The sequence below is a fragment of the Urocitellus parryii genome, chromosome 7, assembly GCF_045843805.1.
Source record: "Urocitellus parryii isolate mUroPar1 chromosome 7, mUroPar1.hap1, whole genome shotgun sequence".
Lineage (NCBI taxonomy): Eukaryota > Metazoa > Chordata > Mammalia > Rodentia > Sciuridae > Urocitellus > Urocitellus parryii.
The window spans coordinates 178496457-178512602 of record NC_135537.1 but is presented as its reverse complement, the minus strand read 5'-3'; the positions used below and the strand labels follow the sequence as shown (position 1 = coordinate 178512602).

General features: G+C 44.9%; 1 protein-coding gene across 2 annotated transcripts in view; it reads right to left on the bottom strand.

Moving 5' to 3' along the window:
* Window positions 1-16146, bottom strand: part of Sap30bp (SAP30 binding protein) — a 45784-nt gene that overhangs the window by 13530 nt on the left and 16108 nt on the right. For both annotated transcript variants that reach the window (XR_003302207.2, XM_026404753.2), the window contains exon 4: window positions 8061-8103. Coding sequence is in view for 1 of the 2 variants with exons in the window: in XM_026404753.2 (XP_026260538.1) it covers window positions 8061-8103 (43 nt within the window). In the remaining variant the exon portion in view is untranslated. The remainder of the gene's footprint in view (window positions 1-8060; window positions 8104-16146) is intronic.

The following is a 16146-nucleotide window of genomic DNA, read 5'->3' as shown; positions in this document are numbered from 1 at the left end:
TGAGGGTATTAGGACAGGGGACAGAGATAACATTTTATATGCTGCGTTTTTATGTTTTCAGGAAGGGATAAATGCTGTGAAAATGGTAAAACAGCTGGGTAGGGTAGCATATGCCTATAATCCCAGTGACTCCAGAGGCTGAGGTAGGAAGAATGCAAATTTGAGGCCAGCTTCAGTTTTACTCTGTGAGACCCTGTCTCAAAATAAAATATACTAAGGGTTAGGGATTTAGCTTAGTGGTAGAGCTCTCCTGGGTTCACACCCAATACTGGGGAGGTGGGGAGAAAAAAAAGAAACAAACAATAAAATAGGGTATTCTGTTGTCACCTGAGCTGATAAGGAGCCAGACACATGTCAATCTGGGAGAAGAGAAATTTAGGTAGAAGGTCTAGATGAAAAACATGTATTACCAAGTCCCAGTGGTCAACTTTTTCTCTCTTTTGTGGAGTAGTACTGGGGATTAAATCTAGGGCTTCAAGCTTGCTAAGCAAGTGCTCCTATCACTGAGTTACATCCCCAGCCACCCCATCCTCCTTTTTTTGAGACAGGGTCTCACTAAACTGCTCAGGCTGGCCTTGAACTTGTGATCCTCCTACCTCAGCCTCCTAAGACAGATTACAGGTGTACACTACAGGGTCTGGTTCCCACTGGTTAACTTTTTTTTTTTTAATATTTTAGTTATGATGGACACAAAACCTTTATATATATATTTTTCCATGTGGTGCTGAGGATCAAACCCAGTGCCTAACCCCAGCCCCTCATTGGTTAACATTAAAAAAAAAAAGTTTTTTTTTTTCAGTCGTTGATGGACCTTTATTTTATTCATTTATTTATATGTGGTTCTGGGAATTGAACCCAGTGCCTCACACATGTGAGGCAAGTGCTCTTCCACTGAGTCACAACCCCAGCCCCCACTGGTTAACTTTTTTAAAAATATTTTTTCCCTTAGTTGTCGATAGATCTTTATTTTATTTATACATGGTACTGAGAATCGAACCCAGTGCTTCACACATGCAAGGCAAGTGCATTACCACTGAGCTACAGTCCCAGCCCCTGGTTAAATTTTAAGAAAAGAATATGCCCAGTGCTGTGCTGGGAAATGTTTAACAACCAGCTGGGGGAGAGGGATCCTTAGCATTTGCTGATTCCCATGGTGTAAATTTCCTTTCTGTGGCCAATTTCAGGCTACCAATGTGAAGTTAGTGAACACATGGTTGGGAGGAACATGCAAGTCAACTCACTGTGCATTGGCTCCAGCCTCCCACTGCGTAGTCTCTAAAACACCTCTACTAGAACTCTAGAAATCAGAGTTGCTCAGTATCAGCCTTCTTGTCTTGGGCTGAACTGCCTAGGGAGAAACTGTATTCAGGGTTCCTGAGATTTGGGGTTCTAAGAGTCTAAAACTGCTTATGCATAAGGACACTTTTTAAAAAAATTACCTGTTGATGATTGGCTTATGGTCTTTTTCTTGGCCCAACTCATTTTTGGGAACAAAAGGCCTGATTCTGACATTAAAACCACAATCCCCAAGGGACGACTCCCTCAGAGATTTGCTGCTGCCCACCCAAGCCTCCCACTCAAGCCTCGCCCTCTCTTCTCACTCCCTTCCCTGTAGCCTCTGGCCACTCTGGTGACCACAGTCCTGCTCTGGATCACTCAAACAATGCACTGTTTGTTGTAAAATTCTGCCTGTGCTCTTTAAAACATTCCTTCATGAAAAGGACCATACAATGAGCAAATAGCAGGCAGAACAGGGCGGGCAGGAGGAAGGGAAAGAATGAACAAGCTACCACCAATAACATCCAACAAATACTTTCTGAGGACCTACTGTGTGTGCCAGGTCCTCCGGCTAACTCATTTCTTTATTTCTTCCTTTTGTGGTACTGGAGATTGAACCCAGGACTACTTTCGCACGGAACACTGTCCCCAGTCCTTTTTTAATTTTTGAGATAGTGTCTAAGTTGCTGAGGCTAGAACATGTAATCCTCCTGTCTCAGCCTCCTGAAAAGCTAGAATTACAGGGGTGCAAAACTAACCTATTTCTTAGACCACTTATCTGCTCTAAGAAATGGGTTAGCTTTGCACCCCTGTAATTCTAGGGGGAACAAGTGGTCTCCTGGACTGTGGAGACTGGCCTAGAACAGCCTTCTGGGTCTCCTCTCCCAAGGCTAGGATAATATTATTTTTGTATCGGGAGTGAATCCAGAGGCACTTAACCACTGAACCACATCCCCAGCACTATTTTATATTTTTTACTTAGAGACAGGGTTTCAATGAGTTACTTAAGGCCTTGCTAAGTTGCTAAGGCCGGTTTTGAACTTGCAATCCTCCTGCGTCAGCCTCCAGAGCTGCTGGGATTACAGGCATGCAACACCATGTCTGGTTATTATTATTATTTTTTATTTTATTTTATTATTTTTTTTTAATTTTAATATTTATTTTTTAGTTTTCGGCGGACACAACATCTTTATTTGTATGTGGTGCTGAGGATCGAACCCGGGCCGCACGCATGCCAGGCGAGTGCGCTACAGCTTGAGCCACATCCCCAGCCCTTATTATTATTTTTTAAAAAGACAGCTCTCACTATGTTGTGGAGGCCTTGTTGTAGAAGCCTTGAGCTTCTGGATTCAAGTGACCTCAGCTTCCTAAGTAGCTGGGACTACGAGCCTGCCACCTGTACTACTTAGGCTAGAAACAAACTCTCCAGACTCGTCAGTCTAGCTGTTGGGATTCCAGTCTGCTCACCCTACAAACACCTTAAGGCTGGGGGTCAAGCCCAGAGCATTCCTGCTTTTTTTTTTTTTTAAGGTACTGATCTAGAGATTGAACCCAGAGTCTCACATGTAATAGGCAGGTGCTCTACCACTGAGCCATATCCCTAGCTTTTTCGAATTTGGTACCAGGGATTGAACCCAGGGGCACTTTACCACTGAACAACATACACGGCCCTTTTTATATATTTTATTTAGAGAGAGGGTCTCTCTAAATAAAATTATTTAGGGCCTAAGTTGCCAAGGCTGGCTCGGAACTTGCAATCCTCCTGACTCAGTCTCCTGAACCACTGAGATTATAGAAGTACCACTGCACCCGACTTGAATTTTATTTTAATACAGGGTTTCATTAAGTTGTCCAGGCTGGCCTTGAAATGAGATCTTCTTACTTCAACCTCCTAAGTAGCGAGATTATAGGTTTGAACCACCATGCCTGGCCAGGGAACTCTTATAACATGATTACACATGCTGATTTTTACTATTATCAATGGATTTTTGCTGGACACACTCCAAGGGCAGAGTACTGGCCTGTTATTTTGAGGAGGGGCAAGAGGACAGAGATTGAGTGACTCATAGATCAAAGGTCCTGCTGTGGCCTGAGTTTCCAAAAGGGAACTATGTGATTCTTTCGGCCCAGCACCTTCCTTCTGCCTCCTGATTCCTCAAGCAAGGGTAACACTCTACTCTGGCTGGGATTCAAGCCTCATCCTGACTTCCTCCTTCCTCTCAGCCCTGGGATGAGCAGAAGTTCTAGACATGAGCTCAAAAAGGCTGCAGAGGCCAGTTGAGAGTGGAAGCAGCTGGGAAGAGCTGGTCCTCAGATTTCATGAACATCGTCAACAAAAGCAAGGAGGCCTTGGCAGGCACTGGGCACAGAAACAAGGAAGGTTAAGTTCTTCCCAAGACTAGAGCCACAATGTGACAATGTGTGCATGTGACAGGGAGACAAAGAATGCCCTTTGGCATTTGCCAGGAAAGTCTTTTAGAAAAACAGGGTGTGACACTGTTGCCATAGCAACCCCACCAACCTCCAGGGTGCAAATGGTAGATAGCATGACAAAAGGGAAACCCCTCTGAGCTCTGGGCTACAAACAAGAATTACTAGGAAGTAACTGACAATAAAGGGACAAACTTGGGAAAACAAAAGTTATCCCACGGATTTTAGAAGCAATTTTTCAGTGATTCTCTTTCCTAAGTTCCAGAATGAATCCAATAAAAATGACATCCACTCTGTGTATCTTGCTACAAGCAGCCAGAACTCTGAACCATCTTCCCAGGAAATACATTTAGCAGTGTGTCCTCAGACACTCAGGACAACAACCACATGTGTGGCTGCTGCCTGGGTCTTCTGGGGACAGTCTGGGAGGGCAGCTGCAACTTAGGATTTAAGGAGCCTGCATCAGCACACATCACCCCTGGGGCCTGCCCATGTCAGAAAACATTCCCAGTATCCATAGCTGCCAGGTAGGGCTATGCAGTGGCAGGGAGCAAGCAGAGTAGCAAGACTGGGAGACCTGAGGATGTCTGCAGGGTGTTGTGGGGGGCTACAAGGAGGAGGTGGGGGGGGGATATTTCTAGTTCGTGATTGGCATGGAAAACTCACTGGGGGTGTCACTCCAGTACCTCTGTTTCTGGCACCTATGGAGCAATGGTGGGGCCCCTGGTGGGTATGGACAGCTCTGTCAGGAGTTACAGTACTAGAGATACCTCACCTATGAATTGGACTCTCAGCTTTCTTGATTGCTTTTTTAAAGGTAGGGCTGTCTACGTGTTTGAAAATGTTTCCCACATCCAGTGAGCAACATTGAGTCCTGATATCTAGAGGAGTTAAGTTCAGGTACAGGAGCCAAGTTCAGACAGAGGAGCTGACAAGCATGGCATCATGGATGGAATCTACTCTCCACTAAACTAAAAGTTGTTCAAGCTTGCATGCTCAGTGAAGAGCTGACCTAGCTACTCCTTAATGAGAAGTGGTGAGACAGTTCAAAACTATGCGGCATTTGTGTCCTCGGTGGGTGAATGAATACACAAACAACTGTAGTATACCTTATAAGCATGTTCCTTAGCAATAAAAAGAAGTAAACGATGGATATGCTCAACGACATGGATGAATCTCAGAAGCATCAAGACAAGTAAAGGAAGCCAGTCAGGAAAACTATGATCTATTTGTATTAGCAGTTCTCACCTGGGGGTGATTCTGCACCTTTGGAGATAACATTTTGCCACCACATTTGGGGAAGAAGGAGAGAATGCTCCTGGCATTTAGTGGGTAGAAACTAATGCCGTGCTAAATATCCTAAATGCACAGGATGCCCCCATGACAGGGAGTGATCCAGCCCAAAACATCAATAAATTCTGATTTATATGAAATTCTAGGGGGCTGGGGATGTGGCTCAAGCGGTAGCAAGCTCGCCTGGCATGCATGCGGCCCGGGTTCGATCCTCAGCACCACATACAAACAAAGATGCTGTGTCTGCCGAAAACTAAGAAAAATAAAATGGTAAAATTCTCTCTCTCTCCCTCTTTCTCTCTATCTCTGCCTCTCTTAAAAAAAAAAAATGAAATTCTAAAATAGACAGAACTTCCAAAGAGAGTGGATCACTTCTCGCCTGAAGCCAGGGGAAGAAATGGTCTGCAAATAGTGGTGGCGCATAAGGGAACATTTTGGAGGGATGGAAACATCCTGTCTTGTGAAAGTGGAGGGGATAATACAACTATACACAGCTGTCAAAATTCATCAAATGACACACTTAAAACCAGCGAATTATACTTTAAATTATAAAATAAACCTCAACAAAGCTCCTTTATTTTTTTGGGAGGGGGTTACTGGTGATGGAATCCAGGAGTGATTTACCACTGAAGTTATTATGTTCTAGGCCTTTAAATTTTTTATTTAAGACAGGGTCTCACCAACTTACTAAGGGTCTCGTTAAGTTGCGCAGGCTGGCCTCGAAGTTGTCCAAGCTTGCATCAGATTGTGACTCTTCTGCTCAGCCTCCCAAATAGCTTCAAATACTGTCTTTTTCCACCTTGCCCAGTTCAACCAAACTATTTTTATTTTTTCATTATTTATTTATTTGGTACTGGAGATTGAACCAGAGGTGCTTTACTATTGAGCTACATTCCCAGTTCATTACTTTTTTGGTAACAAGGATTGAACCCAATCCTTTTTATTTTTTATTTTGAGATTGGGTCTCACTAAATTGCTTGGAGCCTTACTAAATTGCTGCGGCTAGCTTTGAACTTGTGATCTTCCTGCCTCAGCCTCCTAAGCCGACCAGTTCTTTGAGACAGTGTCTTAAGTTTCTGAGGCTGGCCTCAAATTTGCAATCTTCCTGCCTCAGCCTGCCAAATTGCTGGGATTACAGATGTGAATCTCAGCATCCAGCTCAACAAAGCTATTTTTAAAGTGTGGCATGGAGTTGGGTATAGGCAGTACACACCTGTAATTCCAGATCACAAGTTCAAGGCCAGCTTCAGCAACTTAAGCCTTAAGCAACTTAGGGGACCCTGTCTCATAATAAAAGGTCAAAAAAGTTGGAGGTGGATCTAGGATATAGCTCAGTGGTAAAGTGCCCCTGGGTTAAATTTCCAGTATCAAAACAAATAAACAAAGATGGCAGAGAGAAATAGTGCTCAGTTGGCTGTGAAAGAAGTTGGGAGCTAAGTTCCCATACACACTGTGTCATGTGCCAGACACTGCTAGTGAGTGGAGGGCACTGCCATGATGGCTCACAGACAGGCTGCTCTCTGACCTCCAGCCTTGAAGCTTCTTAATAATAAACAGAAAGATCAAGTGGGGTTTTGAAGGAAGAGGCTGAGGCTCTTGCCACACCTGGCCCTACAGATTACTCACTAGGGACAGGCCCTTGGCTCCCTAGCTGACATACTCTGCCTCTTCTGGTCTAGAAGGAAACTACTGCCCCTGATGTTGCAAGTCTCTCAATTTTGAGCAAACTCTAGCTAGGGCTTAGGAAAACCCAGGGCCATTATAGGATTTGGAAGATTCAAATTCCACCCATTAGAGAGCCCAGGGATCAAAGCAAAATCCTGCTGAGAACTGGGGTGGCACTGAATAGCATTATGGTTTAGATTAGGTGTCCTCCAAAAGCTTATGTGTGAGAAAGTTTAAATGAGAAATGATTGGGTTTTACAAGGCTTAACCTTATCAGTGAATTAATTCCTGATGGGGATTAACTGAGTGGTAACTGAAGGCAGGTAGGGTGTGGCTGAAGGAGGTGGGGGCATGCCTTTGGGATATGTTTTTGTATCTGACAAGTACAGTCTCTCTGCTTCCTGCTTATCATGTGAGCCACTTCCCTCTGCCATTCTGTCATGATGTTCAGCCTCACCTCAAGCCTCGAGGAATGGAGCCAGCTGTCTATGGACTCAGACCCCTGAAACTGAGAGTTGCCAAATAAACTCTTCCTCCTCCCCACCCCCAGCAAAAGGATCCTACTTAGAGAAAAAACAAGTGGAAGGGAGGCTGGAGGAGCACTTTCTGGCCAAGTCTCTGTGATCTGAAAACTTAGGACTAGAAGGAGTGAGCCTTCAATGCCAACATGGGTGTACAAGGGAAGGTTTTATAGGTGTCCCTGGGAAGAAGAAAAAAATATGCTTTGTAAACATCACTGAGACAGGCAGGTAACAGCTGCCATAGAGAGGGAGGGTTGACACTGCTGAGAGGCCTGGATTCACTGGAAAATTCCCTTGGGTAAGGCTTTTGGATCCAATAATGTCCATGGCCAAATTAAAGGAGCTAAGAAACTTTCTAATGGGATTAGAGGCTGGGATTGGCAAAGGAGTCGGATGGTACGTAATTTTCCAGAAACGGCTCTGTCTCTCACCAAAGGCCCCAAACTCATGGGTTTCAGGGCATGTTCTTGCCTGGGGACAAAGCGAAATTCCAGCAAAGGCCATATGCTGACTCTGTGAGCAACATGAACACCAGTGGAGGGGGAGGAGGAGAACAAAGGCAAAGAAAGGACCCAGGGCACAAGGGGAAGAAACAAAGCTCCCAGCTGATGGGGACCTGGAACCCCATCCTGATATATTAGCAACTTAGGAAACCCCAATAAGATGTACCATGAATATTATTAAATGAAGAACTGCTTGGGGGGGGGGGGTCTCAGTCATTCTAGAAAACGCCAAAGGCCCTAAGAGGGAGTCTGAAGGGAGGATGCTCATAGCTGAGAAAAGCCCCAAGGAGCAGAGGCTGGCATAGCCAGAAGCTGGTTTGCTCACAGGGCAAGGGTTACAAGTATGCCCCCAGCTCTCCTGCATACTTACCAACTAGTTCTTGGGGATCTCGCTTCTCTACTTCTGTGTTATCCTGCAGAAGAGAAATAACACACAGAGGTAAGATCAGGCCCCTGAGCCAGTCCCTCTCTTCAGGAGATGCCTGATTTTTTTAGGGAAGGAGAAGAGGGAAAATTATATCAGTGGCACTAAATGAAGGGGAGCAGTGCTTTGGGGGCTTCTGGGATCCCAGAGCCTCCTACCCCTTCTTCCTTATATCAGGTGGGATACTCCAGAGTGCCGTGTTAGTCTTCTTCCATGGCCTCCAGCAAGGAGCAGTTCCAACTGATGCTGAGGAGAGCCAACACAGCAGCATTCCTGCCTGGGCCACCTGTATGATCTGAACCATGCCTGCTGCTCCCTTGGGCTCAGGAAGCCCCCTGTACCCTGAAGCAGCAGAGCTCAAGATCCTGGCTGCCTCTTCCTCCAGAGCCTAGGCAGTGCCCCAGAGTATATTACTGAGACTGTTGGCACAAAGGAAGTAAGGGGTACTTCTTCATAATATCCCGCTCCCAAGATGGAGACGTGAGATTAGTTACTCCTGGAGTTTCATGTTTAGCTCAAGTCAAAAAAGGATTCTTTAAGTAAGGAGGTAGCTTGGCAGCTCACAGAACCCAAGAGCATGTGTACAGCATGCCTTTAATAAGGGACCAAATGAGGTCCCAGTTCCAGGCAGCATTCTTTGGCTGTATATTCTCTCTAACGAAAAGCTTTTCCTCAATACTTAATGCAAGTCGACAGTTACTCCCATTTCATCCTGTAGAAACCTAAATACAAAGGCTTCTTTTTATTTTTTAATTTTTTAGTTGTTGTTTTTAATTTATTTACTTATATGTGGTGCTGAGAATAGAACCCAGTGCCTCTCACATGCTAGGCAACCACTCTACCAACTGAGCCACGACCCCAGTCCAACAAAGGCTTCTTATCAAAAAACTGCTTACCTCACTGCACCAGAGTAAATGCTTCATCTAAAACAAATCAATGGATGAGAAGGCAAAGGTTACAATCTAAGCCCCATATTACAAGTTTCTGACACAGCAGGAGGAAGGCATTCCCCCAAACATAAAATGGCAAGAACACACCTGTTTCCTACTGACCAGTAAGGTCAGTGATCTCAAGTGCCACTACAAGTTAATTATCAAAACAGAAAAAGCTGAGTTCACAGAATGTTGTTGGATCTCATTTCCTTTTCTTTCTTGGTGAGGGGGGAGATAAGACAGTGACAACTCTGCAACAAGATCTTCACATGGGAACCGCCACAGAGCTCTGGACTCCATTCACACTGCATCTCAGAAGGGAAGGCACCGTGAGGGTTACCAAATTCCCTCCCAAGCTATGGCCATGTGCCAAGACCAGACTACAAGTGCTTAACCCCTTCCCCAAAAAAGTCCCTCCTGATTAAGAGACAGACCAAAATCCTCTCTCTCTTCTAAACACTGCAGCTATTCATCAAACTGCAAGGGCACAATGTTAAAGCCAGGCTGCTTAGCAACCCACCTTCTAGGCACCCACCCCCTGCCAATCAGGTGGGCAAAGAGGAAAGAGGGCTAGGGTAGAGGAAGGCGGGAGGCGGGCCTGGAGCACTGCCACGTCAAGTTCAGGTTGGAGTCATAAATCAGCTGCTTTATAAAGAGCACCAATCTCTCAGGGGACCAACAACAATCCCTTTGTAGAAGTAACTGAAGAAACCATTATTAAAGAGTGGTCAGTAACAAAATGTGGGACTGTAAAATTTTCTTACATTTTTCCTCTAGGAGACAGCCTTCTTGGTGCTGATTGTGGGAAACATCATCTGGGTACATCCTACCTCCCCCAGCCAATACAGGGGACTGACCTGTGAACTCTAAGGGCCCCAAACTCACTGTTTTCCAAGGCCCTGTTTCCTGACACTCTCCTTTCATGGATAAATATGCAGAGTTGAGGAAGGAGGGTTGGTAGTCACTGAAATCCTAATCCAGTGTTCATCTGAGTGACAGGAAGCTGGTCACCAAACATGCAAATGTCACTTAAAGGGCTCCCTAAGTACAGTAAAAGTTCAGGAGCCTCCCCCTGGCTTCTTATGACCTTTGTGACCCGAGATGGGAGGGGAGGAAGTGCGTGTGGTGATGAGGGATGAATTCTGCATTTCACACATGCCTGGCTGGCTTAGCTGAGGTTCTTTAGTCATATCTGAGGAAGAAAATGATGGGGCAAAAACCAGACAGGAAGTATATTTATATATTTTCTTCTTATATTATTTTGTTGTATGACTCTAGTTATTTTACATGTTAACTAAAAGAGAAAGGTAAACCGGGCAGTGGGGGGCTGGGATTGTGGCTCAGTGGTAGAGCGCTCACCTAGCACGGGTGGGACCCGGGTTCGATCCTCAGCACCACATAAAAATAAAGGCATTGTGTTGTGTCCATCTACACCTAAAATAAATATTTTTTTTAAAAGCTTAAAAAAAAAAGAAAAGAAAAACTGGGCAGTTGGTTTCCATTTGTGAACTGATCTAGTCCTTGCTTTCTACTCTGTTAGACCAAGAATGGGGTATGCCAGAGAGCACCCAGCTAAGGTGCTAGAACTCGTATTTTACATCCAAAACACAGGTTCACCTGACCTACCTCAGTGGAACTTGGTTCCACGGGCCTCCAACTTTTGGTACCTCCAAACAAAGTGCTGACCAATGGACCATATTCCAAATGTGAGAAGATTCTCCTGCCTTAATCTCATAAGTCAAATGCATAAATGAGCCTGCATATCTTCAAAGCCATATGAGGCAGTGGGCTTCAGGAAGGGGCCAGAAACATGGAGCTAAGGTCTCCTAGGATGTAAGATCTTTGGAGATCTCCTAAGATTTCTGGAGCCCATTGGTGTTATAGGCACTCTTGGAACCTGGAAGGTTCTGGAGAATCCACAGTGGGAATCTACCTCCTGCTGGCCACACCCTGTCCTGTTTTTGGAAGGTAATTCTTCTGCCCTGAGACCAAAAAGCTGGGTGTGTGCTTGCTTAGCCCTGGGCACATCATTGCATAGAGCTGCTTCTGAGAAAACAAACCAAGTTCTTATGGCTCTTATGGTGCCCACTCTGACAAATCAGGTTCCCTCCATATCTGAGCATAAGACCAGAGGCACAGCATCACCTGTACTTCAATGGAGAGGGGTCCAGACTTAAAACACCACTGAGGAAGTCTTGGCAGAAAGTGGGAATCACTGAAGATGGTGATAAACATCCCAAGATGCTTTCAGGACCACTTACGCCCATCCATTGAAGCAAGTTTCACTAAATGAAAACAGGCACTATTCTGACAGTAGCAACTTGATTCCACAAGGACCTCCATACAGTGGAAGAAAGGGTAGGAAGCGGAGGGAGACTGTCACAGTAAAAACAAAGACCCAGAGGAACATCCTCCTAATTGTCAAGCCAGATACTATTCAAGTACTCATGACAGCTATCACAAGCTAGTCATAGGACACACGCATGAGGTAGTATTTTAAATGGCAGAGCTAAGGGGACAGAAAAAAAGGGTCACATTATTCAATTATACCTGCATTCGGAGAGTCTTGCCATGCCCTTAAAGAGGCAGGAAGGGGAAGGGGAGTAATGAAGACACAAGCAAAAGCAATGAGAAATCATTGTTCTTCTTTCCTTCCCACAAATCACATTTTAAAACTCACAGGGGACACCTGTCTTGACTTGTACAGATCCGTTCCTCTGGCTTCCAGTTGGTTGAAGTAATAAACTCAGCCTGGAGATCTATTTACCAGACAGTTGTCTGAGTCAGTCAGGAGGCATGGAACCCACAGTCCAGAGACAAGAAGGCAACAGCACATGTCTCTCAGGTAGAAAAGGTTGAGAGGGACTCTCCTAGTCCACAGGAAAGATGAAAGAAAGCATCACCCTATGAAAGGAAAGCAGCTCCTAGAAGAAATCCCTTTCAGCTCCCTAGTTCAAGTCCAATTAAGACACAAGGAAAAACAAAAGCCCAAATCCACAGCTTTCCAACAGAAGCCACGTGAGAAGACAAGGGAGGAGGAAAAAAACCATTCTAGTTCACATGCTGCTCCCCAGCCTTCACCTGAGACCAAAGTCCCAATAGCTAGAGCATGACGTGGCTACAGCAGGCTGTAGAACTTGCCAGTTTGGTTTAACTGTGACAGACACTTGGGAGAACACACCAGCTATGGCTGTAGGTCAGTAGCAGAGCCTTGGTATTCTCAGGAATTACAGAACCTAGAATTTGGTTCTCCCTGTAAAGAATACGAAAGCCCAGTCACCGATGAAGCTGACTGGGGCACAGGAAGGAAGTAAAAACAATATAAATTCATGAAGATAGAGGAGCTGCCATTGGAGCTGGGAGGATTTACTCAGCATATTCTGAAGCAGGTTTATTTACAGCCAGCAATATTTCGTAGACCCTCCCTAGAACCAGTCTCACAACACACACACAAAGCTCCAGTAACAAACTCATAACAGTACTGGCAGCCTCTCACATCTGGATTCTGCCAATCAATAATGTTTTCTTTTCAGGTTTGGGAATATTAAGCACAGAGAAAGCATTCTGAGCAGCACACAGAGAAGCCTCTACCAGAGGCTTGTGATGGATTTCAGCTGGGCAATCTAATTTGGGATATGGGGAGGTAGACTGGTAAACTAATACCAACCAAACTGTATCATCTCAGCTCTGTGACAGCCACACAGTTATAGAGCCCTAATGCTATCTTACATGAGCAAACTATCTACTTAAATGAATCTTCACATAGTCCTGGGGCCCTCTTCTCCCCTCTCCACACCAGGGCTTTGCAATGCTTGCTCCCTGCCCACTGTTGCCTAGTAAACCCTATGCAATCTTCAGAACTCAGTCTAGGGAAGCTTCTTCTGCCTCCATTCACTCAGACAGGGATGACACCCTGTTCTACTGTGTGTGCTCGCAAACTGTCCAGCATATTGCCTAGTATAGTCAGTACCTGGCCCACAGCAGATGTGCAAACACTGTCACACACAGAGGCACTCTCCACTGTCAGTTTTCCTTCAGTCTAGGGCAGGGTTTTGTGGCAACCTTTTGATGCAGTGCAGTAATGTCTAGGCTCCAAACATGTTAAACTCCAGTTAGTTTCAATGTGTAGACACGGAAAACTTCGTAAGATGCGCTAACAGAGGTGTTAGAGTTGCAATAAAAGAGAGGCCCAAGACAGAGAGAAGACTGGGAGTGGCACCTTTTTTATTTATTTTTTTTTCCTTTTTTTTTTTTGTGGTTCTAGAGATAGAATCTAGGGCCTTGTACATGCTAGGCAAGTGCTCTACCACTGAGCTACATCCCATCCTTAAAAAAATATTTTAAACCCAATTTTTAAAAAATTTTAGTTGTAGATGGATATAATACCTTTATTTAATCTATGTATTTTTATATGGTGCTAAGAATCAAACCCAGCGCCTTACATGTGCTAGGCAAGCGCTCTACCACTGAGCTATAGTCCTAGCCACTTAAACCCAATTCTTTACTCTTCTCCCTGTATCTTTTTTCTAACAATTGGGCCTAATGCTCCTAAGAGGTGGTACATACCTATAGCCCAACTACTAAGGAGGCTGAGAAAAGGACTCCATAAGCCCAGGAGTTGGAAACCAACTCGAGCAATACAGTGAGACCATATGTCAAGACAAAACACAAAATCCAGAAGACAACAAACAAAAAACACAGAATTACAGTATAGTTAGTTCACTTATTTATTTAACAAATAATTTATTGAGAATTTATTGTGTCTAAGGCAATAGGCAAAGCACTAGTGATAAAATACATATCAATATAGGGAAACAGCATTAGGTATTGTACTAAACTCTTCAATTATGGTCTTATCTAATATTCAGAACAGCTCAGGAAATCCTCTCTGAACTATCCAGACAGCATTGCTTTTTCAGAAAGACCAGTATGCATGCCCAGGAAACCCTCTTGGGGGCATCAAAGTGATAGTTGAAACAAGGTTTTCTGAGATGGATGTGAGTCACTTCAGGTAACCAAAAAAGCAGCAATTCTAGATTACTTCTGTCAAAACAACTCCAATCTCCAGAATAAATGATGCTGGTTTGACAGTCATGAGGGTGTGGGTGGGTAGGTGGGTGGAGGGAGGGAGCCCTGTCTGCAACCCCCAAGCTCAGTCAAGTTACAGAACCAAGGTTGCATGCATACATTCCCCCCTGTAATCCAGATGCCAGCCCTCACAGGCTAGAGAGCCCTGGAGAAAGCCCATCACCAGCACATTTCCTTCAGTTGCATCCTGTGGGTTAGGATTGGGCCACTGCCATGGCACACTGCCTGTCTAGGGATGGAAACACAGCACTTATCAGAAAAATGGGCGGAAGCTGGTGGGGCTGCTTTGGATGCTCTGGAATTACCTTTACTCCCAGAGAGCTTACTGACAGGAAGGCTCAGCCCCCCAACCAGAGCCAGAGAAGGTTTCTCCAGGAAGGGTTAAACAGAAGACTGCCAAGACAACTTAAGCCAGCTCTAGAACTGGCCTCCTTGTAGATTAAGGAAAAGACAGGAAGGAGGAAAAAAAAAAAGGCCTCTTTTTCTATTTGAAAAATTTGGTTAAAACAAAGCTGTGGCTCAGTATGGCTGTCAACGTTTGGCCACATGAAACACGCTGTATCGACCAGACTTCAACCTAAAAGCAAAAGCTGGACCAGGAGCCATTTCCAAAAAGATTTTTTAAAAATATATATTTTTAGTTGTAGCTGGACACAATACCTTTATTTTGTTTATTTTTATGTGGTGCTGGGATTGAACCCAGTGCCTCAGGCATGCTAGGCAAGCGCTCTACCACTGAGCCACAACCCAAAGGGGATATTTTTGTTATGTGACCATTCCAACAGTCATCTACACTTGATTTAAGACACTTGAGGATTTTTATTATCTTTTATAAGTAGCAGGGCAACAAATTTATCACAAAAGCAAAATATGAATTTGAGACTTGAAATGTAGGCAATAGCGCAGAAGAGACATGTATGTGAGGATTTTTAGTCTCTTGAAAGCTATAGAGGATGGTAAGAGAGGGCTGTTCCATTCCACTCTTTCTGGTCCTACGACAGAGACTGCCTCACACAAAGATCTGAGTAGTCAAACCTTCAATGGAGGGGCCAGGCCACACTTTTCCTTCATGGCTTCCTAAAGGACAGTTTCCAGGCTTTAAGCCTATATTTTTTGGGGTGGGGGCGGTCGGAGCCAGACAAAGACAAAAGAGATAGCTCTGAGGCTAAGAATAGCAAAGTGAAGATTTTAAGACTCAACTCTACATGGCCACCAAATTGCATTATTTCTTCTGAGAGATTAGAATCACCCTGAGGTGTTAGGATAATATCCTGAAAGCCAGGAGGGGGAACTGCCAGGTGGTAGTCATCCACTTGTAAGCAGGAAGGGGATTCATCATCCTGAGGGCCAGAAGGAATGCCAGTGCTTGAAGCATGCTGGGAAAAAAGTGACCGAACTCCAAAGTCAGGAAAACAGAAGAACAAACCCCACCAAACTCAGAAATCATGCATGGAGTAGGATTTCAAGAGACATAGATTAAAACACAGAAGGTGGGAAAGTGCTGGATCCCTAAGGAAAGGCAGTTTTCTGCATCATATAATTTCAAAAAGATGAGTCCCAGCTGGGGAGGGAGGGGCTCGGCCACACCTCAGTTAGCAATCCTCGGCATCTGGTCCTGAGGGGAAGGAGGTATGTTGGGGCTTGCACGGCCATGGGAAGGCGGACTGGGCATGTTATGGCTCCTTCTGGCTGTAGAGCCATGGAGGAGCAGGCAAGGTGGGGCTTCTGTTTTCTTGGAGCCAGTACAGTCAACAAGGCCCCTCTGGAAGTGTGGTAGAGCCAAGAAGGGGTGAGAAAGAGAACAGTGGTCATTCTTTCACTCCAGAAAGTGACTTCTAAAGCCTGTCCTGTCAGGCCTTATTTCTGCTGCTCAGAGCAGGTTATCACCCACAGATCCCTAGATCCCAGCCTGGAATGGGTCTTTCTGAGCATGAAATGGGAGGCATGGCCTTTCTAGAAGCTCTTGGGAGCTTCTAGAAAGGCCATGCCTCCCATTTCTTCAAGGGCAGCCA